General features: G+C 52.6%; 1 protein-coding gene across 4 annotated transcripts; it reads left to right on the forward strand.

The window, feature by feature from the left end:
• ENTPD6 (ectonucleoside triphosphate diphosphohydrolase 6 (putative)) lies at positions 4,373-26,400 on the forward strand. Of its 4 annotated transcripts, none has more exons than XM_021077672.1 (15): positions 4,373-4,555; positions 5,674-5,761; positions 10,565-10,885; positions 12,378-12,454; positions 14,439-14,582; positions 15,664-15,739; positions 16,666-16,701; positions 17,447-17,535; positions 19,114-19,193; positions 19,729-19,793; positions 21,388-21,489; positions 22,583-22,723; positions 24,414-24,470; positions 25,328-25,440; positions 25,539-26,400. In XM_021077672.1, the coding sequence occupies exons 3-15, from the start codon at positions 10,594-10,596 to the stop codon at positions 25,635-25,637; spliced, it is 1,371 nt and encodes a 456-aa protein (XP_020933331.1). In that variant the 5' UTR covers positions 4,373-4,555; positions 5,674-5,761; positions 10,565-10,593; the 3' UTR covers positions 25,638-26,400. The 4 variants fall into 4 exon arrangements, with proteins under 4 accessions (XP_020933331.1, XP_020933330.1, XP_020933332.1 ...); XM_021077671.1 differs by having other exon boundaries at positions 4,380-4,555; positions 10,562-10,885; XM_021077673.1 differs by lacking the exon at positions 14,439-14,582 and having other exon boundaries at positions 4,380-4,555.

Here is a 26,400-nt window from a genome sequence, read left to right on the forward strand (position 1 = left end):
TAGCCTGGGAACCTCCATATGCCGCGGGAGCGGCCCAAGAAATAGCAACAACAACAACAACAACAAAAGACAAAAGAAAAAGTCAAAAAGACAAAAATAAAAAAATAAAAAATAAATAAAAAAAAAAGAAAAGGCAAAAAGACAAAAATAAAATAAAATAAAATTGTGTTTTCCTCATGGAGTTCCCACTGTGGCACAATGGGTTAAGGATCTGACTGCAGAGAGGTCCAGGTCACTGAGGAGGCTAGAGTTCTATACCTGGATAAAAGCAGTGGGTTAAAGGATCTGGCGTTGCTGCAGCTGTGGCTGGGATTCAATCCTTAGCTTTCCGTATATTGTGGGTGTGGCCATTAAAATAAATAAATCAATCAATCAAACTGTTTTTCTCAATGAACTAAGCATAACAGAATCCCACAGCAGATCCTAGAGCTCAATTTTGTCACACATTTTATGTCTTTGTTAGAGAAATGTCTGTTTAGGTCTTCTGCCCATGTCGGGTTGGTTGTTTTGTTGTTGTTGAGTTGTGTGTGTTGTTTGTATATTTTGGAAATTAAGTCCTTGTCGGTTGGATAGTTTGCAACTATTTTCTCCCATTTTTTTGGTAATCTTATCTTTTTTTTTTTTTTAATGGCTTCTTTGACTGTGCAAAAGCTTATAAGTCTGATTAGGTCCCATTTGTTTATTTTTGTTTTTATTTCTTTTGCCTTGGGAGACTGATCTAAGAAAACATTTGTATGGTTTAGATCAAGAATGTTTTCATGGCTCTCGGGCCACAAGAGCCAGAGAGGCTAGTTAAGCAGAGGAAAACCACGGAAACCACGATTTCCCTTTTGTAAGACCCTCCCGTTGCTCCTTGGCCTTCATCTCTCATTAACATGCTGCCACCTGGTGTCCCCCCCAACAAACTGACACCAAATATTCTCTGAAACATGAATTCATTAGAGGGAAAGTGCCTTCCTTTCTGGCATTTGCAGCAGCCATCAGCTAAGCCAAGCTGTGCACTGACCAGTGCCTCCAGGACTATGGAGGAGGAAGGAGCCCACGACCTGGTAAGGCACGCAGGATGGGGCATAAGGCCAAGCGAGGTTATCTCATACATCAGATTCAAATGCACCACGATGGCCCCAAACACCCAGTTCCTAAGGGTGCCACCTATGGTAAACCTGTCCACCATGGTGTCAACCAGCTAAAGTTTGCTGGAAGCCTTCCTGGATTCTTACTGGGTTGGTGAAGATTCAATGTACAGATTCTTTGAAGTTATCCTCATTGATCCATTCCATAAAGCTATCAGAAGAAATCCTGGGAGCTCCCATTGTGGCTCAGTGGTAATGAAACCAACTAGTATCCATGAGGACACAGATTCAACTGCTGGCCTCGCTCAGCAGGTTAAGGATCTGGTGTTGCTGTGAGCTGTGGTGTAGGTCACAGATGCAGGTTGGATCCCATGCTGCTGTAGCTGTGGCCTAGGCCAGCAGCTGCTGTAGCTCTGATTGGACCCTTAGCACGGGAACTTCCATATGCTGCTGGTGCGGCCCTAAAAAGAAAAAAAAAGAAGAAATCCTGACACCAAGCCAGTGCACCAGCACAGGGAGATGCGCAGGCTGAACCTCTGTCAGCAGAAAGAGCTGTGGCCTTGAGAGGGGCCCCAAGTTCCACCATACTATTCATAGGTCTTGCCTTCTAGCTTGAAGGAGGTGCAATACTCTCCAGCTCCACCGTTATCGCTTATAAAAGTAAATATTTTTTTGTCTTTTTAGGGCCACACCCACAGCACATGGAGGTTCCCAGGCTAGGGGTCGAATTGGAGCTGCAGCCTACGCCACAGCCACAGCAATGCCATATCCGAGCCTCATCTGCGACCTACACCACAGCTCACGGCAACACTGGATCCTTAACCCACTGAGCGAGGCCAGGGATTGAACCCGTAACCTCATGGTTCCTAGTCAGATTCGTTTCTGCTGCACCAAGACAGGAACTCGTCAAGGGCCTCTTTTAGGAAGGCATTAAGGCCATTCCTCTCCCAGAGGCCCCACCTCCTAATACCAAACATCACCTTGAGCATATGAACATATCAACTTGAGGAAGCACAAAACTTCAGACTTTAGTATTTTACTAAGGAAAGACCTGAGGGAAGAGTTTTCCAAGCAGCAAATAGCTTATGCAAAGCCCATGTTAATGAAACTGACTAATTCTAGAAATTCTAAGAGCTAAATATGGTGAAAGCGATGTTGTGCATGAGGTAGAAGCAAGGCCATGACAGTTCCATGAATGATTTCAAAATACTAGAATAAATATAAATTAAAACTCTGGAGTTCCCATTGTGGCTCAGTTGGTTAAGAACCTGACATAGTATCCGTGAGGATGCAGGTTTGATCCCTGGCCTTGCTCAGTGGGTTAAGGATCTGGCATTGCTGCAGTGCAGTGTAGGTCACAGATGCAGCTTGGGTCTGGTGATGCTGTGGCTGTGGTGTAGGCCTACAGCTATAGCTCTGATTTGACCCCTAGCCCAGGAACTTCCATATGCCACAGGTGCCGCTATAAAAAGAAAAAAATGAGGGGGGGGGAATATCCTTTATCATAGCAGTCCCTCTTCTAAATATTTTCCCCACAGATATACCTTCCCATGTACACACAGATAGCCCTTGGGGTCTGTAGCATTATTTGTGACAGCAAACTTGTGCAACAAGGGAGAATGTGGGCTAACTACTGTCTAAACAACCAACCAAATTTCCAGCTTTGGCCTGCAATGGGTGGTGGAGACACTGAATATTGCCTCTGAACTGAGAAGAAACCTTGAGACTGAAAGATGAAGCAGACAGGAGTTCCCGTCGTGGCTCAGTGGTTAACGAATCCAACTAGGAACCATGAGGTTACGGGTTCGGTCCCTGCCCTTGCTCAGTGGGTTAACAATCCGGCGTTGCCGTGAGCTGTGGTGTAGGTTGCAGACGTGGCTCGGATCCTGCGTTGCTGTGGCTCTGGCGTAGGCCGGTGGCTACAGCTCCGATTGGACCCCTAGCCTGGGAACCTCCACATGCCGCGGGAGCCGCCCAAGAAATAGCAACAACAACAACAACAACAACAACAACAAAAAAGACAAAGAAGACAAAAAAAAAAAAAAGAAAGAAAGATGAAGCAGACAACTTTATAGTGCAATGCTGAATTTTATTTTAAAAAATGCAGGATTGCATTATAGATACAGGCAGGATGGGCAGAGGGGCCATCCACAGGCATTCGCAGCTGCTTTCCTTGCTGCCCAAGGCCTGCAGGGAGACCTAAATGCATCAAAGTAAAAATAGAATCTGACTAGTGGGGAGAAGTACATTCCATGGAAAGGAACTAGAGGTTTCTTTGGGGGGGGGGCTGTGGGAGGTGGGGGAGTGTCTCATGATCTGCAAGCACTTGTTCCAGCTTTCACATCAGATGAAGGCCTGGGTAAAGAGTGACCGGGAGCTTATCTGGCCGGGTGCATTCCTTGTGAGTGAGCTAAAATTCAGGCACCCTGACAGGGAAAGGGCAGCACTGTGGCAGAGGTGGAGCTGACCAAACAGGGTCCGGTATGGTTCTGCCATACAACCAGGTAAATGAGGCCACTGTCCCCCCCAGGTGCTGGCAGGGATGACAAGCCTGCCTGCCCAGTCCTGGCCTAGTACGTTGTCCCTCTATCCCACCTGTCAGCACCAACTCACTCTCAAGTGTCGATGTGTCAACAACAAACTCAGGACCACCAGCCAGGCGTCGAAGGGGAGGCCAGCACAGAAATGCCCAGACGCCTTCAAGTAGGCACAAACACCAAAACCTGCACACAACCACACAGCCTTGCCCAGACCTGACACATGCGCGCAGCCATACTGCATTGGCCAGACTCAGTCACATGTGCACAACAGCAGCAAAGGAAACTTGGGATCAGGATGCACTCATGAGACAGGAGTGCAGGGGATGCAGGGGCAGCGCTGAGTGAGAGGGGCTGCTTGGACCACTGACCCGGCCAGAAGCTGGAGTCCTTGGCAGCTTCTAGGAAGAGACAAGAAAGTGAGTCAGGAATAGGAGAGGTTTGGTGGCATTGCCTGTCTTCTTGTATTTTCTGTTCTGTATTAGCTCAAGGGGAAAAAGGACTTTGGCGGTGGGGGGGACCTGAGGAAAACGAAAACTTCCACAGCTAGTCATGGTCAAGGCTATAGGGGTGACTGCCAGGAACTACAAAGGCCTACAAGCGGGGCCAGGAGCTGGGGCCACAGCTAAGACCCCCACTTCCGAGGGAACACCGACTAGGCTTCGGGCGCGGGCCCATGGGGTGGGGGGAGAGCACGAGCCTTCACGACCGGGAAGGGCACAGCGCCTGCGCACTGGGCCGCCCCGCCTACACGCTGCGCCTGCGCACTGGGCTGACGCGCGGTGCACGTGGGCGGGACCCGGCTCCAGGTCTGCTGCCGGTAGCCGGGGGGTGGAGGCCTCGCGGACGCCGGCGGGGGGGAGTGCGGAAAGGCGTCCTTAGCTGCCCGTGCGCTCCCCGGGGGCCGGCGCTTTGCTCAGCGGATGGGGCACAGAGACCTGCAGGGTAAGCAAAGAGCCGGGGCGCCTGCGGGTTCGTCGGCCCCGGGATAGCTATGGTTGTGGCCTCCGGGGCACGGTTCGCTGCTCCCTGAGGAAGGGAAGGGACGGGGCGCGGGGCGGGGGGGAGCCTCTAGGCATAGACCCAGCGCCTGGCACCTCCCCAGTCTCGAGCGGCAGCGCCGGGAGGCGGCCTCAGGATCACTGGCACCCTGAACTCCGCTGTTCTGTGGGGGGCGGGATCCGTGTTCTGGCACTGCTGAGCTCCTCCAGCACCAGGGAGCCCGAAGCCTTCATTCATTCTGCATCTCAGCCCCTCTAGCTCGGTGTCCAGGAGAATCTGTCGGGTCAGGACAGGCAGGAGAAAAGCCCGTTTCAGCTTACAGGGAAATAAGCGGTGTTTGTTCCCGTGCTTTAATTTCGGGTGGGTTTTCAGCATGTATGGCAGTCATTTGCACGCAGGGTCCTTTTGTGTACTTTAACCTTGAAGAAACTGGCCTACGGATCTAAATTACATAGAACTTGAATTTCACAAGCTGACCTGCCATCTGCTGCTCCTAGAAAGCTACCGGTGGGATGGAGCAGGCACAATCAGACATCACTCCCACCGCTCCACACCCGGGATTTCCCCTCCAACCCCTGCCTCCCAGTACCAGGGGAGCCCCCACCCCCCACCCCCGCCCCGCCCGGTGGGCCAGCTGGAAGCAAGGTTGGCTCAGCCAAGCCTCTGTTTGCCTTTGTGCACATACATCCTGCCCCACCTCGCAGCCTACTCCTCCTTCCCCACCTTCCTTATAGCCTTGTTCTAGACAATTCTTTAAAGAACAAAACCAGACTAAATTGAGTTGTTTTCATTAGTGATCTTCCGAGGAGAGCCACTCTAGTGTTAGTGGTGTCACAGAAATGTGATTTGCCCCTCTTGCAGGTGTTTTAGCTCTGAACAAGCACCTTCCCCACCCCTACCCCGGAATGAAATTGGTTTTAGGTTCCAGCCTCAAGGACATGTGGGCCAGACTGTTCCTGGCTCTATGCCTCTTCAGTGTTATGTTTGGCCTCTGTTTTAATAATTATGTATACATAACTTCATGTGTGTGTTGGTTGTCTGAAGCAGTCTTACGTTCACAGGGAAAGTGAAGTGATGAAGCTCACTTGACTTGGAGACAGAGGCAGAAACTCCTCTGTGCCTTTCAGCGTGCCAGCTGTGTGACCCCAGGCAAGTGCCCATCCAGACACTTGGGGCTTTGGTGCTGCGGGGAGGCAAGTCACCTTGTGTTGTAATTAAGTGCTGGCCCTGTGTGCCTCTGATAACAAGATATCGCATATTTAAAGGGGCATTTTTTAAATGGGTAGACAAATTTAATTAAGAACAGCCTTTGGAGTTCCCGTCGTGGCGCAGTGGTTAACGAATCCGACTAGGAACCATGAGGTTGCGGGTTCGGTCCCTGCCCTTGCTCAGTGGGTTAACGATCCGGCGTTGCCGTGAGCTGTGGTGTAGGTTGCAGACTCGGCTCGGATCCCGAGTTGCTGTGGCTCTGGCATAGGCCGGTGGCTACAGCTCCGATTCGACCCCTAGCCTGGGAACCTCCATATGCCGCCGGAGCGGCCCAAGAAATAGCAACAACAACAACAAAAAAAAAAAAAAAAAAAAAAAGAACAGCCTTTGCCTTGAAATTGTAATTCTTAGAGTAACATAGGGTGTGGTAAAATTTGACTAAGTAAAAAGATCTTATAAAACACTTTCAGAGTTGTAAGATGTTAGTATTGCCTTTTTGTCCTCACTAATCATCCTTGGAAATAGCTGCTAGAAATCCTTCTATGTTAAATGATCACATGGCAAAAGGAGCCCTCTGAGAGGGCCTGTTGCAGAGTAAGAGCTGGCTGCCTGCAGATGGCTGCCTCAGGCTCCAGCCCCAAACCTGTTATCTCTCACAAGGGTCAGTTCCATTTCTGATCGACGTCCTACTGTCATTGCAAACTTGACATGTAGAACACTAGGTCTGGGCTGTCTCCTGCCCAGATAGTCCTGTCCCAAATGGGCTGCTTGTGTTGATGGCCATCACTTGGGTCCTCAAGTATCGTCCACGACTCCCAGTGAATTGCTATGTCCTGACAGCCTCCTTCCCCAACAAGTGTTGGCTGAGCAGCTGCTGCGCTCTGGTCTGCTGAGCAGTGTTATGGATGCGAGATCTGGGATGCGTGAGCTGGTCCCTGCTTGTGAGAGGCACTGTCTCACCACAGGGAAGGGAGGCCACATATGGTAATTCAGGGAGCAGGAGTGGAGAGTGCTGAGGAGCCTCCAGCTGCCAGGGTCAAACAGCAGTGAGCTTCCTGGGCAGGTTTTGCAGGGGTGTGGATGAAGGACCAAAGGAACAGGATGCTTAAAAACCCAGAATATTTAAGGCAGGAAGAACCTCAGAAAGTGAAGTGTGACTAATGACTTTAGAACCATTTGATTTTGCTGCAGAATCCACCTTCTCCGTCACCCCCCACCTGCCTTTAATTCTGTGCTGACAGGACTCATTTGTCTGACCTGTCTGGCCTTAGAGGAATTAAAAGAGTTTGAGTGTCTGTGATAAAATATACATAACATAAAATTACCACTTCAGTCATTTTGAAGTTCATTGTCATTACAGAAACAACTGATTTTTGTGAGTTGAGTTGTGACCTATAACCTTGTTTGATCTTATTCTACCTTCACCCAAAACTACTGTTTGGTTCTTTTTTATGGTTTCCTTTTTATGTTGTTGTTGGCTGTACCCGTGGCATGTGGAGGTTCCCAGGCTAAGGGTCCAATCGGAGCTACAGCTGCCGGCCTACACCACAGCTCATGGCAACGCCGGATCCGAGCCATGTCTGTGACCTACACCACAGCTCACAGCAACACCAGGTCCCTGACCCACTGAGCGAGGCCAGGGATCCAACCCTGCAACCTCATGGCTCCTAGTCGGATTCATTTCCGCTGTACCACGACAGGAACTCCCTTTTTTACAGTTTCTTATCTTTTTGTTGTCATATGTTGTTTTCCTAATTTATTTTAGTTCCTTGTGTTTTCCTTTAGTTCCTTCAATTGTTTTAAAGTCTTTATCTGGTACAGGCTATGTCTCTTTCTTCAGGAACAGTTTCTACTGCCTTTTCTTCATTTGACTGGGCCATGCTTTCCTTTTTCTTTGTATGCTTTGTGATTTTTTTTTTAATTGGACATATGAGAAAATAGCCACCTCTTTGTCTAAATACTGGCTCTGTGCCACAAAAGACCTTCTTGAATTATCAGGCAGTGTCTGAGCCTTGGGGTCAGTCCAGGGTGAAGGCTCAAGACCTTCTTGGGATTTTTTTTTTCTGAGTATCTTCCCTAGACCTGTGTGAATGCCTGGGTTTCAATCCTTCCATATTCACGCTGTTTTTAAATGCCTTAGTTACCCAAGGAGCTTCATCTGTGCTCCTCCTTCCTGGGCCTCAGGGGCCGTTGTTCCATCTCCCCCACCCCCAGCCTCTTTCTCAGTAAGTGTGTCCGCAATCACGCAGTGGCTTTCACAGGAAGTGCCTACAGCTGTTTTTCACAACTTCCCGCACCTGAGCTCCAGGTCTGGTAAAGCAGAGACCTGCCCCTCAGGCAGCCCCAGGACAGGTTAGGATGTTGCCAGCAGCTCTGCTCTGCTCCCTGTTTGAGAGAGGGAACCAGGAGCTGGGCGCCTGCCTTCCGAATGTCTGTTGTGCGGATGGGACAGGGAGGGGCTGAACATCTTTGTTTTCCAGAATTCCTATGAAACATTTCAGCCAGTCCTGATTTTATTTATTTATTTATTTTAGTATTTCTATGGAGGAATGAGCTCCCTGTCCCACCAGCCTGCTGCCATCCTCTCCTGATTAGACCGAAGTGGGACTTTTTTGCACCTGGCAACAGTATGGAAGATAGATGGGGTGCAGGCTTGTCCTCTGAGCTCCACACTGGGTGCAGCAGCACAGGACAGGCTAAGTCCCCTTGCTTGGGGCCTCATGGCCAAGAGGGGACACAGACCTTTAGGAACAAATGCCATGAACACTGGCATCATAACAGGTGATGGAGGTGCTGTCAGAGGAGGCAGGAGCTTAGCACACAGGGGGTGTCCAGGGGACATGGGGACAACAGCCTTTATCTGAGGCTTAGGGGTAAGGACAGGCTTGGCCAGGTTAGTAGACAAGCATTCTGGGAATGGGTGACTGTGCAAAGGGCCTGAGGCAGGGAGGGGCTGAATTCTGGGGACAGAAGGAGGCCCAGGTTCTTGGAGTACTGTGAGCAAGGGCAGGAGAGCTAGAGGTGAAATGCAAGCCCTGGCAGGGTGTGCATGATTCTGAGCAGAGGGAGAGCTGGGGAGGGAGCTTGCTTTCAGTGTGTGCCCAGAGAGCCTTCTCTGCGGCCCACGTGGGCAGATGCTCAGGGAGGGGTGCTTTGGCCCCCCTGCTTGAGCTTGGATGGCAGGCCCCAGGGAGGGCCTCCCTGGCAGGGGCACAGGGGCAGCCCTAGGTCCGGGCAGTGCCCCTGGGCCCGCGGGCATTCAGGTATGGCTGTAGCACTGGGTCCCCTCAAGGGCCAGTGTTCCATTGCTTCTCCCCCAAGACAGCCCCACTCCCTAATTCCAGTCTCATTGTGTCCCCAGCACCAGCATGAAATGGGGCTTTGCTGTGAGCAGCACTGCCCCCCCCCGCCCCCCATACAGGGGAGACTGGCCCCTGGAGGGAAGATTGCCCACATTTCCTCCCAGACTCCTCTGCCCACAGAGTGTCCACCCCTCCTCCACAAGTGACAGTGGGGGGTGGAGTTCCCTGAGGGGGAAGAGCCCCAAGGACCAGGTGCCTAGGTGCTTTGCTTCTCTTCCCAGGTTCCTGGCTGGTGCCTCACATGAGCAGCTGCAAATAAAAATTGAGCAAGAGCCTGCATTTGGGGTGCATTGAACCAAAAATAATGGTGCTGATTTTGCTCCTCAGGTGGAATTTTTAGGGGCTTTCAAAGCGCTTAGGAACGTAATTACAAATGTAAAGAGGGACCTGTTGTGAAACTTCTAAGAGAACAAGCCACCCTGGTCTGGCTCTCAGTCCTCTAGGGACAGGATGTTAGACCTTTGAAAAGTTAATTACTGACATGGCAGAAAAATGGGAATGGAGAGAATGGTTCGGAAACACATTTCTGTTACCTTGAAAAGTCTGTGGTGGTTTTTTTTTTTTTTTTATTATTTCTACAGCTGCACCTGCAGCATGTGTAAGTTCCAGGACCAGGAGTGGAATCAGAGCTACAGCTGCTGGCCTGCACCACAGCCATGCCAGATTGGAACCATATCTGTCAACTACTCTGCAGCTTACAGCAACACCAGATCTTTAACCCGCTGAACAAAGCCAGGGATAGAACCTGTATCCTGACAGAGACAACATTGGGTTCTTAACCCGACAGGAGCTCCACACACGGCTTTTAAAATAGCAGCAAGGAGTTCCCATCATGGCTCAGCGGTAGCAAACCTGACTAGTAACCATGAGGACACAGGTTCGATCCCTGGCCTTGATCAGTGGGTTAAGGATCCAGCATTGCCATGAGCTGTGGTGTAGGTTGCAGATGCGGCTTGGATCCTCCGTGGCTGTGGCTGTGGTGTAGGCTGGCAGCTGTAGCTCCAGTTTGACCCTAACCTGGGAACTTCCATGTGCTCCGGGTATAGTCCTAAAAAGACAAATAATAATAATAATGAAGTAGCAACAAGTCCAGAGTCCTTTGCCTGGAGCAGCGCCTGGAGGGGGACGCTCGAGATATGGGGCTGTGACCCAGGTAGTGCCTATAACACTTGGACAGGTAGTCTGGTCTTTCCAGACCTCAGTTCCTCTTCTGTGAAATCAAGGATCATTCTGAGGATCAGATGAGGCTTCTGATTCCCCAGGAGAAAATACCAGGTTCTGATGGAAGGAATTTTGTCCCTGAGCACAGGGATTTCTGACTCGCCCTGGAACCTCGCAGCCTAACGGGTTTTTCCTGCCTCTCCTCCCTTTCCATCAGCAGCTGTGGCACAGTCCTCAGCAGACAAGGAAATGAGAAAAATACCAAATAATGGGAACCTGAGGATGACGAAGGTGGCGTACCCACTGGGGCTGTTGGTGTGCCTGTTCATCTACGTTGCCTACATCAAGTGGCACTGGGCCTCTGCCACCCAGGCCTTCCTCAGCATCACCGAGACAGCTTCGGGGGCCCAGAGGGGCCAGCAGGCCCACAGTCCTCAGGGGATGGCTGCCCGCGGGCATGAGGTCTTCTACGGCATCATGTTTGACGCAGGAAGCACCGGCACCCGTGTGCACATCTTCCAGTTCAGCCAGCAACCTGGAGGTGCTGCCCCGGGACGCTTCTCACTGTTGTCTGTTGGGCCCTGGGGCTGTGCGTTGGACCCCCTGCCTTGCGCTGGCTTGGACCTGGGAGCCTGTCAGAGATGCAGTTTCCCGGGAGGCCCGGATTGTCCTCATTGGCACCAGCATCTGGTGACCACCTAAGGGCAGCTGAGATCCCAGAGGGTGTTCACCAGTGGGTTGGCTGGCTGGGACCATGACTTAGGCCAGAGGTCAGACCACTGGGAGCCAGGAGTCTAGGAGATTCAGATGAGTTAGCCAAGAACAGAACCCAGGCTGACCCGGAGCTGCCCAGTGGGGCCAGGCAGCAAGGGAGTGACAGAGACAGTGGCCTCGGAGTGAGTGGGGAGCTGGGGGCAGGGAGAGGGTGGAGTTGGGCATCTTCACCTGCTGGCCTCTTCTGTGGGGGCGCCTCTTGTAGTGTCGTCTCTGACACTTGAGAGATCTGGGCCATTAACTGAACTGGTGGCGCCAGACACCTTCCATGGGTCTCTCCAAAGCTCTCGTGGCAGTTTTCATCTACTTTTCAGCTGCCGTATTTTTAAGCTTGTTAAGATAGTTGAATGTTTATATGCTGGACTTAACCTGTCTCCAAAACTGGTTTTAAAGCTAAGTTTAAGGTGAAGTATGCCAGCATGTAATCCTTTAATAGCTGTATTCCAGTCTGTTTTCTCTGGAAAGAAGCCCTGACAGAAGGTTTGTCCCTGATTTTTCCTCCTGTGTCTTCGTTTGAGCAGTACCCCTCAGCCTGATATGCCATGGAATACTCTCCCTTGCTATATATAAACACGAATCCAGACTCCTAACAATTTAGACCACTTTTTAAAGAATGAAATATTAATTCATTGATTTCAAACCTATAATGCATCCATTCTAGAATCAAGAAAATGATTTTCGAACTTGCAGTTTAGAGCCATTTGCTCTGCTCCTCTGTTTGTTGAATCAGCAAGAATTATGTTAAAGTGTAACACTTAGGACATCCATTGTGGCTCAACTGGTTAAGGATCCAGTGTTGTCACTACTGTGGCTTGGGTCATAGCTGTGGCACAGGTTCGATTCCTGGCCCAGGAACTTCCCACATGCCACAGGTATGGCCAGAAATAAAAACTTAACGGATAGTTTTTTGGTATGTAAGTTAAACCTCAATAAAGTTGTTTTAGGTATTTGGCTGCACCTGTGACATACAGAGCTTCCCAGGCCAAGGACTGAACCTGCACCACAGCAGTGACAACCCAAGAGTTTTAACTGCTAGGCCATCAAGGAAGTCCTGATTTTTTTTTTTTCCTTTTTAAAGAAAAGTTCTGGTTGAAGCATTAAGTATAATACTACACTAAAGAAGCAGAGTGTAGACGAGGCACGAAGGTCCATTTTCAGGCATCTGCTCTAAAAAATGCAGCTAGTCACAGGTGTATAGATTGACATATTGGTATTTGTAGTCACATTTGTTCCTTTTTTAAAACTTGATTTTCCTTTAGAAGTTCCCACGTTGACCCATGAAACCTTCAAAGCACGGAAGCCTGGTCTTTCTGCTTACGCGGATGATGTTGAAAAGGTAACAGTTTTCTCTCAAGTCTGCTTGTTCATCAAATTTGTCTTCTCTCGGCCTGTTAAGGTGACTCCCTTTCTCTGGGTGCAGAGCCATCCTCACGAGCAGCGTCTGGTGGTGCTGCCCGGGGACCTTGACTGTATAGGGTGATCTGTGGAGGATACTGGTACCTCACACCAGGCTGCAGGTGAACCACTGCCCCCACATAGGCACTCCCAACACACATGCACACCACATCCGCGCACACACACGCAACCACACCAGACACATGCACCCCAGCCACCTGGTCCCTCCCCCAGCCGGCCTGTGTGCCACCCGGAATGGTGTGATTCAAAAGCCAAACACTACAAACTTACAAAAAGCGTTATTTGAAAGTTTAATTTTTTTCAGTTTCTCTGAAGATGACAAATGTTGACTGAAAGAATTAAAATTTTAAAATATATCATGTGGAGTTCCTTTGTGGCACAGCAGGTTGAGGATCCGGCTTTGTCACTGCTATGGCATGGGTTTGATCTCTGGCCCAGGAATTTCCACATGCCATGGGTGCCCCCCGCCAAAGAAAGTATTCCGCAAAATCCACAAAACCCAGTAAGTTTGGAAGAAACCTAGCTGTACTGTCCAGTGGTGACTGGTGGGTTGGGTGCATTTGCACTCTGAGCCATAGGAGCACAGGGTGCCTATGTGTCCAGGAGCCTCAGAACCAGCCATTTGTCAGCTGTTCCTTTGATCCAAGCACGTCTTAAATCAGAAGCTAATGCACCACTCCTGCTCACAGATGCATCTGAGCTCAGCGAAGTCTCAGTCTTGTGCTTTCCAGTAGCTTGGTTAAAAAGCAAATGGAAAACAAAAATCGAAATTAGTGATTTCTGGAGGTTAAACTTGATAAATTCTGTGTCTTAGAATAAACTCATGGGGCTTTTTTTTTTTTTTTTTTTTTTTTTTCTCTTTTTATGGCCACACTCTGATCATATGGAAGTTCCCGGGCTAGGGGTTGAATTGGAGCCACAGCAATGCTGGATCAGAGCCACATCTGTGACCTATGCCACAGCTTTCAGCAGTGCTGGACCCTTACTCTACTGATCAAGGCCAGGGATCAAACCAGCATCCTCGTGGATACTAGTCGGGTTTTTAACCCACTGAGCCACAATAGAAACTCCCTATAGTTCAAGCAGGCATCACATTCAACTTGTACAATTTCCCAGGGTGGACAGCAAAACCCCCTTCCCTAATGTCCCCTGTCCCCATGTTCTCATTCCATTTATTCACACGTGGGGCACAGACACATTGCCACACGCTCCACTCTGGTGGCTAAGCAGCATGACTTTGGGACCATGTCCCATTAGGATGTGAGGCACTCAGTCTTGCTGCGTGTGTATGTTGCACTCGGAGAGCCAGCCCCTCTGGAAGGTGTGTTGGTGACAACAGTGTGGGAGGGGCTGCTGTGTGTCACCTTCACGCACCACATTACCCTCATGTTCAAGGGCTTCTGAGTGAGCTCCTGGAGGGTTTCTGAGTAAGGGGAGTGTGTGTCCCTGACACAGACCTTGTAGTCCCCCACCACCACCACCACAACATCATACTTGTCACAGACCTGGCAAGTCTACCAAAGCTGTTCTCACCCTGTACCCCCACTGACACTCTCATCCAGCTCATGGAGCTCAGTGCTTAGAAAGTGAAGGGGATTCCTCTGTGTAGTTATCCAAGGGACCCCTCAGGATTTGTTCCTGGTGTCCAGGAAAGTTGCAGCTTATCAGAGCTACCTGAGGGTTGGTGACAGCTGGACCGGGTTCTGGTTGCTGGGCACTTGGACAGCTGGGACTTCTGCGCCCTCACCTGCTCGCTCCCACCAGCACCACTTGAGTCACTATTTCTGCCAATTTGGAAAACAGAAGAGATACATTTATAAATTAATAAAGCCAGAAGATTGGGAAGCATCTGTGACCCTGCATGCTGAGCTCAGCCAAACCTGCTTTACCTATCTCACCCACAGAGCACCCCAGGAATCCAGGAGCTGCTGAACGTTGCTAAACGGGATGTTCCCTATGAGTTGTGGAAGGTTACCCCCTTGGTCCTCAAGGCCACCGCTGGTTTACGCCTGTTACCAGGAGAAAAGGCTCAGAAGTTACTGCAGAATGTGAGCATGTTCATGCCCCTGGGGTGGCTGTGACAACTGAAAACAGTGTCAGCCACATCTGAGCAAACGTGCAGACAGGCTGCAGAGGGCTCCCCAAGAGGGGGGCACTTTGGAACATTAGGAGTGTCCCCTTTGGGTGGCAGTGCTGTGGGTAAATGATGCTTCCTCAGCTGCTTATGTTCTTAAGAATCTTTTATAAAAAGAACAAGTTCTCGAGTTCCCCCTGGGGCTCAGCAGTAGCAAGCCCACCTGGTATGAATGAGGAAACAGGTTTGATCCCTGGCCCCTCTCAGTGGGTTAAGGATCCACATTGCCGTGGGCTGTGGTATAGATTGCAGATGCAACTCAGATCTGGCATTGCTGTGATTGTGGTGTAGGCCAGCAGCTACAGCTCTGATTCAACCCTTAGCCTGGGAACTTGCCATATGCTGCAGGTGCAGCCCTAAAAAAAATAAAAATAAAAATGAAGGGTTTGTGTTAAAGATACATCCTGCATTTAAAGGGCCTCCTTCTACTCTAGGGCTTGCTATGTCTGAGGCTGTAGGACTGCTGCCCCTGGAGGTGCTGCCCCAATATGCCTGCCGAGTTGGCCCTGGCATCCAGCCAGGCAGGCATCTCCCTGAGGGCCAGGAGGCTCTGGAGCCTCATTGATGGGTGCCCAGAGGGTTCTTACCACTAGGAATCAGGGAGAGTGTTCTCAGAAAATTGGTTATCCTCCCCCACACTGCTTCTAATCTAGTTCGCTGCTGGATGATGGGTTATTGCAGGCCTGTCAAGGTCCTTTAACAGTTATTTCACACTTACGTTGAATTGTGGGGCACAAGTGTGGATATGTTGAAGTTATTGAAGTATAATTAAGTGCTAAAAGGATTTTTTTTAGTGGAGAAGGAGATATACCCAAACAGCTGCTTGCTGCCTTGGCCTCCCTGTGCTGGGCTAGAGTCATGCTTGCGGGCTGCATGGGGACCAGGGAGGGCACTGCCTTGCGGCTTCTGCCCCTCATCCCATCCTGAAGCAGGGCCATGATCCAGGGCTGTGAGTTTCAATTCTAAAAGATAAAGGAGTGTTTCTTTACTTTTAGGTGAAAGAAGTGTTTAAGGCGTCGCCGTTCCTCGTAGGGGACGACTGTGTGTCCATCATGAATGGGACAGATGAAGGTAACTGCCAGAAACGCCCTGCACCGTGAGCCTGTCCCCAGGGACTCCTGTATGCAGGGTTGCCGTTGGCATCGCATGGGGAGCCTTCCCTGGTCAGGGCACAGACACCAAAATGACAGTCCCCTTGTCCAGTCCACAGCCAACCCTCTCAGACCCCTTCTTGGGGCCAATGTTAGAGAGAGATTCTCATCCTGACTGGCTCCAAGGCTGGCACAGATCAAGTTTTTGAAAACGAATCTATGTTTTAAGAACATTTAAAAAGAATTCCTGGAGTTCCCGTCGTGGCGCAGTGGTTAACGAATCCGACTAGGAGCCATGAGGTTGCGGGTTCGGTCCCTGCCCTTGCTCAGTGGGTTAACGATCCGGCATTGCCGTGAGCTGTGGTGTAGGTTGCAGACACGGCTCGGATCCCGCGTTGCTGTGGCTCTGGCGTAGGCTGGCGGCTACAGCTCCGATTCGACCCCTAGCCTGGGAACCTCCATATGCCGCGGGAGTGGCCCAAGAAATAGCAAAAAGACAAAAAAAAAAAAAAAAAAAAAAAAAAGAATTCCTGTTCTTGCCATGCTGGATCATTGCTGTGGCATTAACTCCAAGACACTTCATAAGGCTCTGCAGCAGCCCCTGACCTTAAACGTGACCTTCAGAGTTCGTATGGGGGTCGGGGGAGAGATTGGGCTCCCACCCCGCCTCTTCTGAAAAGCACAGTGGATAAAGGGTGGGAGTAAGAGGTGTGGTGTTCGGCAGAGCGCTCGGTGGTGTCTTCTAAAACGGTCCCCCAGAAGCCACTGGATGGCTTTTTGAGTGGCGCCCTTTCTATAGCTGGTCTGATGCTGAGAGTAGTGGGGAGGTGGTCTCCTTTTGATCATCTCATCCCGGTTTGCAGCCTCTCAGATGCTTCAGATGCTCTTTGTGATGTGCTCTTGCAGGTGTTTCAGCATGGATCACGGTGAACTTCCTAACAGGTGGGTTCCCCCATCAAAAGGCAGTAGTTCCTTTCTACTCTTTCAAATACCCTTTAGGGTTTTGCAGTGCTGCCAACCCTGAGGAAGGTGTTGGGCTGGGTGGGGCGGTGGCACCGAGCTTGCAGATGCACGTGCTGGGGAGGAAAGGTCCTGTGCTCGGCGCTGTCCCTCCCGTGGCCAGTCCCCCAGTCACCATCCTCGTTCCTAAGAGAAACCCTGAGTCTTGCAGCTTGGATCTTCAAATACCAAATGTGATGTGAATGCTGATCACTGTATAATTCTGTATAATTGAATCCTCTGCTGTAGGTAGAACAAGGAATAGAAATGTCTGTCCTTGGAAACAGGCGGCGGGAGTCAGCTTTCACAGAATAGTCCCAGGATGTAGTTTTTTGTCCTTTTATTGTCATTGTGGACACAACCACTGTGTCTGACACGTGGATGAGAAAGGAGGGAGTTTTCTGCAGGAGTTGCCTCCTGGGGGTGGGGAGCATATCCGTTGACAGGAGCCCAGGCCCCAGAAGCACGTGGGGGGCGTCCTGCAATGGTGCAGGTGCCTGGTCCTCCTGTCCAGATGAGAGCCACCAAGGGCAGCCATTCCTCATGCTCCCAAATACTTGGAGATTTTTGAGTGGCCACAGTTTCTGTTTGTTCTTTCCATGGAAGGACCTGGCTTCTAACCTCTCCCTTTTTCTCCTTTGTGTGTCCTGTGGGCATTGCTGTGTGGACCTTCCTGCCTGTGCTGCAGGCAGTCTGAGGACCCCCGGGAAGGGCAGTGTGGGCATGCTGGACCTGGGCGGGGGGTCCACCCAGATCACCTTCCTCCCGAGACTCCAGGTGAGTACCCCCTGCCCCCCACCCCCCAGGCCAGAGGCCTATGAGCCCAGCTCCTCCCCTGAGGGCTGGATCACCCACACTTAATGCTGCTTAGTTGAATTTAACTCTGCCTGGAAAAAAAAACAACTCTGGTCCTCAGTGGGGTGGTGGCCAAGTACTCCCTGGAACCCTGCAGGCAGAGTGTGGAGCGGGCCCCTCCCCAGTCCCCGCTTCCCCAGGAGGAGGTCTCAGTCCTTTTCAGGGCGGACGTTCTTTTCTTTTCTGGTGACATCCATAGCACATGGAAATTCCCAGGCTAGGGATTGCCGAGCCACAGCTGTGGGAGCACTGATCCTTTAACCCACTGCACTGGGGTGGGGATCAAAACCATGCCTCTGGAGTTCCCGTCGTGGCGCAGTGGTTAACGAATCCGACTAGGAACCATGAGGTTGCGGGTTCGGTCCCTGCCCTTGCTCAGTGGGTTAACGATCCGGCGTTGCCATGAGCTGTGGTGTAGGTTGCAGACTCGGCTCGGATCCCGCGTTGCTGTGGCTCTGGCGTAGGCTGGTGGCTACAGCTCCGATTCAACCCCTAGCCTGGGAACCTCCATATGCCGCGGGAGCGGCCCAAGAAATAGCAACAACAACAACAAAAAGACAAAAAAAAAAAACAAAAAACAAAAAACCATGCCTCTGCAGTGACCCGAGCTGCTGCAGTCAGATTTTTTTTTTTTTTTTTTTGTCTTTTTTGTTGTTGTTTTGTTGTTGTTGCTATTTCTTGGGCCACTCCCGCGGCATATGGAGGTTCCCAGGCTAGGGGTTGAATCGGAGCTGTAGCCACCGGCCTACGCCAGAGCCACAGCAACGCGGGATCCGAGCCGTGTCTGCAACCTACACCACAGCTCACGGCAACGCCAGATTGTTAACCCACTGAGCAAGGGCAGGGACCGAACCCGCAACCTCATGGTTCCTAGTCAGATTCGTTAACCACTACGCCATGACGGGAACTCCTGCAGTCAGATTTTTAACCCACCACATCACTGTAGGAACTCCACTTTTTTATCTTCTTTTTTTTTTTGCTTTTTATGGCCATACCCATGATATACGGAGGTTCCCAGACTAGGGGTCCAATTGGAGCTACAGCTGCCGGCCTACACCATAGCCACAGCAACACCAGATCCGAGCCGAGTCTGCAACCTACACCACAGCTCACAGCAATGTCAGATCCTTAACCCACTGAGCAAGGCCAGGGATCGAACCCAAAACCTCATGGTTCCTAGTCAGATTCATTTCCACTGTACCACAAAGGGAACTCCCACCACTTTTTTATACTTTTTTTTATTATTAGGTTTTAGTGGAAAAGCACTAACTGTACTGGTTGGGCTGTGTTTGTCAGGTTGGGTTACAGGAAGGAAAAAATAAAGTGTTTGATCTGTCATTGTTTGTTCCAAGCTCTTTTGCAACATGTGGTTTGATGAAAAGCTAATTTAATTGGAGGCATCTGTGAATACCCATGTTCTTTTAAATGAATTGAGGGAGAGGGGACAGTTTTCTAGAACAGTCAACAGGAAAGGTGCTTTAACCTTGTGTTCTTCCCCAGGGCACCCTTCAGACCTCCCCGCCTGGCTACCTGACGTCCCTCCAGATGTTTAATAGGACCTACAAACTCTATTCCTACAGGTTTGTTTTCAGGGTTGAGGGCAGAGAGGTTGACCTCCAGGCCCAGCTTGGTCCTGCATGGCCTTCCTTGGCCCCTGACTCTGCCTTGTGGGGTGACCACAGCGTGGTCCCCAAACTCCTGCTGGGGACCCTACTGTAGCCTCTTCCTCCTCCCCTTCTCTCTCTCTCCCCTTCCCTTCTGCCTTTTCCTTCCTTTTTTAATTCACCTGCAGTAAAATTACATTTCTTCTTTTGCACATATTCTGTTCTGCTTAGGAAGAGGTTTTTGGAAAAGGAGGGAAGAGTCCATAGTTTGTGCAGGAATTTTCTGGGTCATGTTTTGCCACGTGGCGCCTTCATGGGTTCTTTCCGTGGGCATGTCCGCACCATGAAGATGGAGCCTGTCCGTCGCCCTCCCTGTGTTTCCAGCTCCTAGAAGCAGAAAGCTCCTGCCTTGCTACTGGTCTCTTCCTTTTCCCTGTGTTGGGTCCAGGCCTGTGAATGTGCTGTGCACGGAGCTGAGGGCGCCCCCCTCACCCGGGTTTTCTGTCCACAGCTACCTGGGGCTCGGCTTGATGTCGGCACGGCTGGCGGTTCTGGGCGGCGAGGAGGGGAAGCCTGGTGAGTGGGGTTCGGTGTTCAGTGCTCCTGGCGCGCGAGCCCCAGCCCTTGTCAGGCACCTTGTCTCCTCTAAAGAGACTCTAGTGAAGTGGTTTCTGAATCACTGAACTGGGAGAATCTTAGGAACCCAAGGAGTTGGGCAAAATCAGTCAGCTTGTTGGTGAGTGTTTCCTGCAGGAGGCAAGAGGGGCCCCTGGGGACTTCAGGCTATTGGGGGACGGGGGCGCGGGTGATTCCCACCCCGAAGAACAGCCCTGTGTTCACTTGCTCTCAGGACTTGGGACTGGCTTGGCCTTCCTCTAGATGTGGCGTGTGAGGAAGCCTGTGTCAGCCTATGTCACGGAAGGGCACTTGCTCCCAAGCCCCCTGCACACCATCCTGTCCTGACGCGCCTGGCTTGGAATAAGCCTGGTGTTGCCAGCGCATTTAGGGAACTCCATGTCCAAAGGGGAGATGGGGGCCCTGCTCTGAGGCCACCTCATCCTGTCCTGAAGGCTGTGACCCGTGCCCCTGGTGGGATGTGCATGAGCCACCTGCGCCCCAGGCGGGATGTGCATGAGCCACCTGCGCCCCAGGCTCAGCACTTCTGCTCCCTCTTCCAGGCCTGGCCATTCTTACAGGGCAGGAATTTTCCATTGGCATCGTTTACCATGCACGTCCTGTGTCAGCTCCATTGCTTCAAATCCTGCTGTTTAACTTTATGACAGTGTCCCCTTTGTTGCAAACCAAAAACGTGTCCACCTCTCAAACCACCTGCACCCTTACCTTTGACCAGAAAACACCCATTAGCAGGAGAAGGGCAGACGCCCATCTGTGCCCACCTCAGGGCCTGTCCCTCCTGCACCGCCACCTGGCAGAGAGCAGGAGAGCTGAATGGTGCCACTCAGCCCTCTGAAAGGTTGTGCTGCGTGAGCTGTCGCTGCTCAGCAGACCAGGCATCAGGTGGGAGGGTTGCAACAGCAATTTAATTTCATGATTCTGCAAGCTTCAGCTGGACGCACTGCTGCTGGGGTCTGTAGGGTGGCGTGCCTGGTCACCACCTCTCAGAGTAGCCTACACTTCCCCCTGGCAGCTCAGAGGAGGGAAGCCTTCCTGAAGCCGCACGTCCTTGTGTTATACATGCTCTGATGGTGCAGGCTGGTCCAGGCCAGAAATAGGCAGGGACAGGGACCCCTCGGCAGAGGCCAGCAGCTATGTACCCAGGGCTGGTGCCATGGAGGCTGGCCCTGGTGCCTCCTCAGCTGGATGTGGGCCCCACAGCACAGGTTCCTGTGTGCTGGCACCTGCCAGCATGTCCTGGCCCTGTTCTGCCATCTGTAAATTGAGGGTGATGGCTCCCTCCCATTAGGAACCCAGAAACCCGTTGGGTGTGGCTTCACTGGGGCTTCTGTGATGGACAAAGGCTCTGCCCCCTCCCCCCAACAGTGACCTGGATGCTTCCACAAGTCAGTTGCTGGCAAAAAGGAAGCATGTTCCCTTGACCCTCTGAGACCCCAGTACCAACCTGAAACCCCTCAGCGTATGCATCTCAGCTCCAGGCTGCCCTGTCCATCCTACAGGATTACTCTGTCCTCCGCTTTGTTTTTTGTTTCAGCCGAGGGTGGAGAGGAGCTAGTCAGCCCCTGTTTGTCTCCCGGTTTCGAAGGAGAGTGGGAGCACGCCAAGATAACGTACCGGATCTCGGGACAGAAGGCAGGTGCGGCACCTTTATCCTCTGCGGATGAGCCTCTCCCTTCTGACGCCTTTGAGAAGCGGGGGGCTGTCCAGCCACCTTCAAAGACAAGCCTGTACTTGCCCTCCTGTGGCGTCTGCACAAGGCTCCCTTGTCTGCTGCCATCTGCTCTTCCAGAGGCCCTTTCCTAACAGGCCTCCAGTGAGGAGAGGCCTGGGCCTCGCTCGGCTTCCTCCAATAGCCAGCCTCCATCCTGAAGCCTTCTGGGGACGTAAGCCTTTCGTTAGGCACGAAAGGGGCCTGTTGTGAACAGGACGCCTGCTCATCCTCAGCACTCGGGGTCTTAAAGGCTTTATAAGCCCTGTGCCAGGAACCCAGGGCAGAGAGCAAATGCATGTTCTTTGTTACCTGGTGATAAATGGGAGGGGGCTGGGGGTGCGGCCTAAATACAACCAGGAAAGGCTTCATGGGGTGATACCAGGGACAAGATGGGAAGAGATGGGGGTGAGCTCCAAGCCCAGGAAGCAGGATGCCAGGCGGCTGCTGTGTTTAAGGAACAAGGAGGAGGTGTGTGACGGTCAGACAAGGAAGCTGGAGGGAGATGAGGTTCAAAGGGCAAGGGCGAGCTGGATGGCACTGCCAGCAGACGTGGAGCAGGGTGGGGAATGTGGGCCGTCCACATCCGCTAACAGTCCAGTGTTGTCACTTTCCTGAGCGAGGACTCAGTGGCTGGCAGTGTTGTCACTCTCCTCCTGAGCAACGACTCAGTGGCTGGTCCTATGAGCTTGGCAGGCTGCCTGTGAGGGCCCAGCCCCACCTGGGTGGCTGATGACATGGGATGGGACTCTGCCCAGGGCTGGCCAGCAAGTGTGGAGTGGACCCACTGGGCTGTGTCAGGGCAGCTGCAGTCGTCCAGCTGGAGGCTGGCGACCCTCAGGGTCAGGGCCCCACTCTTTCTGGTCACCTTCATGCTTGTGGTTTTTCCCCTTGGCCTGGCCACAGTGCGTGGCCCCTGAACGGTTGCTGGTAGCCTTGCCTCCCCAGGTCGTGGTCACCCAGGCTCTGGGTCAGGTACCCAGAGCCCGCTGACCTCTGAGTCTGCTTTCCCTCTGACCAGCGGGGAGCCTCTACCAGCTGTGTGCCAGCCGAGTGTCAGAAATCCTCCGGAACAAAGTGCACAGGACGGAGGAGGTGAAGGGCGTGGACTTCTATGCCTTCTCCTACTATTATGACCTTGCCGTGAATGCTGGCTTCATAGGTAAGAGTAGGGTGGGCTGGGCTGTGCGGGGACCTGGGCTCTGGGTCCCCCGCAGAGGGAGGGCTGCTGCGTCACTGAGTAGAGAGTAATGGCCTCCTTTTCTAAAGAAGTCAGTTCTCAGAGCCAGTCCCCGGTTGGTGCAGGCAGCTTCCTCACTGTTGGTTTATCAACAGTGCTGGCGCCCAGGCTGCTGGTGCCCAGACCAGCGAGAGGGCTCAGCAGTCCATGAGCTCCCCCGCGTGCCCCCACCCTGGCTCCTCCCTAGCCCATGATTGCCTTCCAGGCAGAAGAGGGCATTGGCAGTGCCAGGGCCAGTTGCCAGGCCAACCAGAAACACTCGAGAGGGTTGGGAGGTCACTTCCGTGAGTCGTGACTGGAAGTGGTTTTGGATGAGATTGATGGAAAATGTCAGATGTTGCCTATGGCAAGATAAGAATGTTTCGGTCCATGGAAAGCGGCCCAGAGAGGCTGAGGCCATCATGTCCTGGCCCGGGGGCCTGGTGTGCACGGCAGCCAGTGGGAGAGGCTGGGCCAGGCGGAAGGGGCCCTTGCTCAGGCCCGGGCCCCTCTCTGGGGTGCCCAGCAACTGCCCTTCCACTGCCCAGCCCATAAGCTCCCATAGCTGGAGCCAGAGCACCCTCGTCTGCACTGTCAGGACCATACCCAGCTGTGAAGGGGTGAGGCCCAGCGTTCTTTTGCACTGGCTCTGCGGGGTCCCTGGCAGCACCTTTGTGCTTTCCCAGGGTGACTTCAGGGGATGCTGGGCTTTTCAGAAAAGCTCTTCTCAGAGCTCCCAAGTGGCTCAGTGGGTTAAGGATCCAGCATTGCCGTGAGCTGTGGTGTAGGTCACAGATGTGGCTCAGGTCATGTGTTGCTGTGGCTGTGGTATAGGCCGGTGGCTGCAGTTCCATTTGGACCTCTAGCCTAGGAATTTCCATGTGCCTCAGGTGAGGCCCTAAAAAAAAAAAAAGAAAAACTCTCCTCACCCCCTTTTGTGGCCTCATGTGGTTCTGCCAGGGTGGTGTGGGTCTCTTCAGAAAGGGCCACCCTTAAGGGTGATGTTTGCTGACTTGGCAGCACCCAGACTTCTCTTCCTCATGTCAGGCTCCTTCCTGCCAAATACAAGTGTGTCAAACACTAAGATTTGGGGCCACATTGAAGAAAGCAGGTGCCGTCCCTGAGAGGTAGATGTGTCCCCGCACAGACTGGGCTGCTTCCCTGGACCGCTACGAAGGCTGTTGCTTATTCTGATGAACTCTCGTCACAAACAACTTTTTACTCAAGAAGGTGATACCCAAGCACAGCTGCTGCATTCACAGCCTCAGGAAATGTTTTCCAGTTACCTTTTTGTTTTTTGGCCACACCTGTGTCTTGCAGGGATCGAACCTGAGCCACAGCATTGACGGTGCCAAATCCTTAACTGCTAGGCCTCCGGGGAACTCCTCCAGTTCACTTTTCCTAAAATGGAGAGCTTGCTCTGACTGGGAAGCTCAGAGATCCCTCTGAACTTCCTCTGGGGCCCCTGACAGGCCTCTGGCTGTGCTGCACACCCCGGGTGCGTCACCTCCAGTGCCCAGACATGTGGCCACCCGCATCTGCCCTTTGGTCCCCTAGGCACCTGCCCTGGGGCCTCAGTGCAGTTGTGGCTCTTCTGTGCTGGTGCACACTGGGCACTTGGTCTCATCCACAGATGTGGAGAAGGGCGGCAGCCTCGTCGTCGGAGACTTTGAGATTGCAGCCAAGTATGGTGAGTGGCCTGGAGCCAGAATGCTATCCCAGGTGCGAGACAGGGGCTAGCCCAGGATCCTTGTTGGTTCCTGATTCTGTTAACCAGACCAGCCCTCGGGGCTGTGAGAATGGATAGGGGCCACGGTGCTGGCCCAGCCATCAGAGGACGGGTTTTTAGTCCTGGGTCATTAGCAACAGACTCCCTTGGTTTCACTTTCTCTGACTCCTTCTCTGTCACTCGGGTAACTTCCAGTAACCTCAACACCCAAACATATCCCCAGCAGATTCACTCACCAGGGATCCCTGGAGGGCAGAGCCCAGCATATAAAGGGCAAAGAGCTGCCCCCCTCCCACCCCCCAGTGTGTGGGTGGATGCTCTGCAAGCCCAGGCCACCCTGCTCCTGTTACCTCCCACTCCCCTAGCTGGGGAGTAAACTCTGCTCTACAGTTGCCTTTCCCAGTTGCAGGTAACAAGAGTGAATCTCTGTGTTTCTCCATAGCAGTGCTTTCCCTCCCCCTCCCCCCAAAGAGCTTTAAAGGTTTTCATCACATCTGGTCTGTTCTCTGGACACCAGGCATCCATGGCTCTGCAGCAGGAAGAGGTTCTAAGCAGAGGCTGTGAGTGGGTTTGTCGGTCTCCCTTGGGAACAGGGATGTCAGTGTTTCTAGTCCCCATTTAGGAGGTGTCCAGCGTCACAGTGCCTGGAATTGAGATGAGAAGTGCCAGCCCACTCGGTCCCAGAGGCAGGCGTTGGACACTGGGTTGGCCTCGAGTCCCTGGATGTGCTGTGCCTGAGCTGGGTGAGGCCCCGGGCGGCCCAGCCTGGCAGGGTGGGCACCTCTTCCGCCCCCACCCAGGGAGATGTGTCCCCACAGTGTGCCGGACAGCAGAGACCCAGCCACTGCGCAGCCCCTTCCTGTGCCTGGACCTTACCTACGTCAGCTCACTGCTCCAGGAGCTCGGCTTCCCTGGGGACAAAGTGCTGAAGGTAGAGACTCCCCTGGCACCCCGACCCCCCATCCTTCATGAGCATCTGCCTGCCCTTCACACTCACTTGTGTCCCTCTGTGCCCTCTGTCTCTTCCAGTTGGCCCGGAAGATCAACAACGTGGAGACCAGTTGGGCCCTGGGGGCCACTTTTCATTACATCGACTCCTTGAGCAGACGCAGGAGCCCCGCCCCCTAGCAGCTGCCGGCCCCACAGACGTGTCTCTGTGAGGACAAGCCCGCTGGGGACTCCCATGTTCTGGGAGGCCACAGCGTGGGCTGACCCGCCCCTACCCCCCGACCTCACCCTCTCAGGCGGCCCCTGGTGGGCAGGGCTGGCACCAGAGGCGGGGCAGTGACCAGATGCTAAGGTCAGGGCAGCCCAGACCGTGTCCCTATCATCCTGTTACCAGGGCTGGGGCCGCTGTAACTTGTGCCCTGTGACACGAGTCTTGTTTTGTCCTGTTCCCCCCACTGTGAAGAGGTGGTACAGGTGACCTGCTACACTGGTGGGAGCCCTCCGAGCCTGTAGCTGGGCCGCTCCTCCTCAGGTGTGGACTGTGATGTCAGTGTCACGCAAAGGTTGTTCCCTGGCGTCCCCGGTGGCTTAGGGTCAGCTGATGGGTTGGCACTGAAACTGGGAAGAGGGTTTGGAGAAAAGGCCTCTTCATAGCCCATGTGCCCTCGCTCTGAGGCAGCCAGCACATGAGCGTGAACTGCTGTGAACTGCTGTAAACTACCTGTCTGCGTGTGTGCTATCTGTGTGATGCTGCTGCTTGTGCAGCAGCTGTGTTCTGAGCCAGGAGTGGGAGCCAGGCAGTGCCACCAGGCTGCAGCCTGTCCCCCCAGGCTCATAGGCCCTGGCTTGGTCACATGCTATGCTCCAGTGGCCCCAGGTCCATAGCACATGGAACAAGCTGCGCCTCCTGTGATCCACTCCAAATAAAGGGTTTTCTAGGGTT

The sequence above is a fragment of the Sus scrofa genome, chromosome 17 (assembly GCF_000003025.6).
Source record: "Sus scrofa isolate TJ Tabasco breed Duroc chromosome 17, Sscrofa11.1, whole genome shotgun sequence".
Taxonomy (NCBI): Eukaryota; Metazoa; Chordata; class Mammalia; order Artiodactyla; family Suidae; genus Sus; species Sus scrofa.

Bases quoted from the DNA above. Each gene is read 5' to 3' on its own strand.
- ENTPD6 (XM_021077672.1), top strand. From the start codon at position 10,594: ATGAGAAAAATACCAAATAATGGGAACCTGAGGATGACGAAGGTGGCG. The intron at 15,740-16,665 runs GTAACTGCCAGA...GTGCTCTTGCAG, and splicing joins CATGAATGGGACAGATGAAG to GTGTTTCAGCATGGATCACG. The intron at 19,794-21,387 runs GTGAGTGGGGTT...TTTTTGTTTCAG, and splicing joins CGGCGAGGAGGGGAAGCCTG to CCGAGGGTGGAGAGGAGCTA.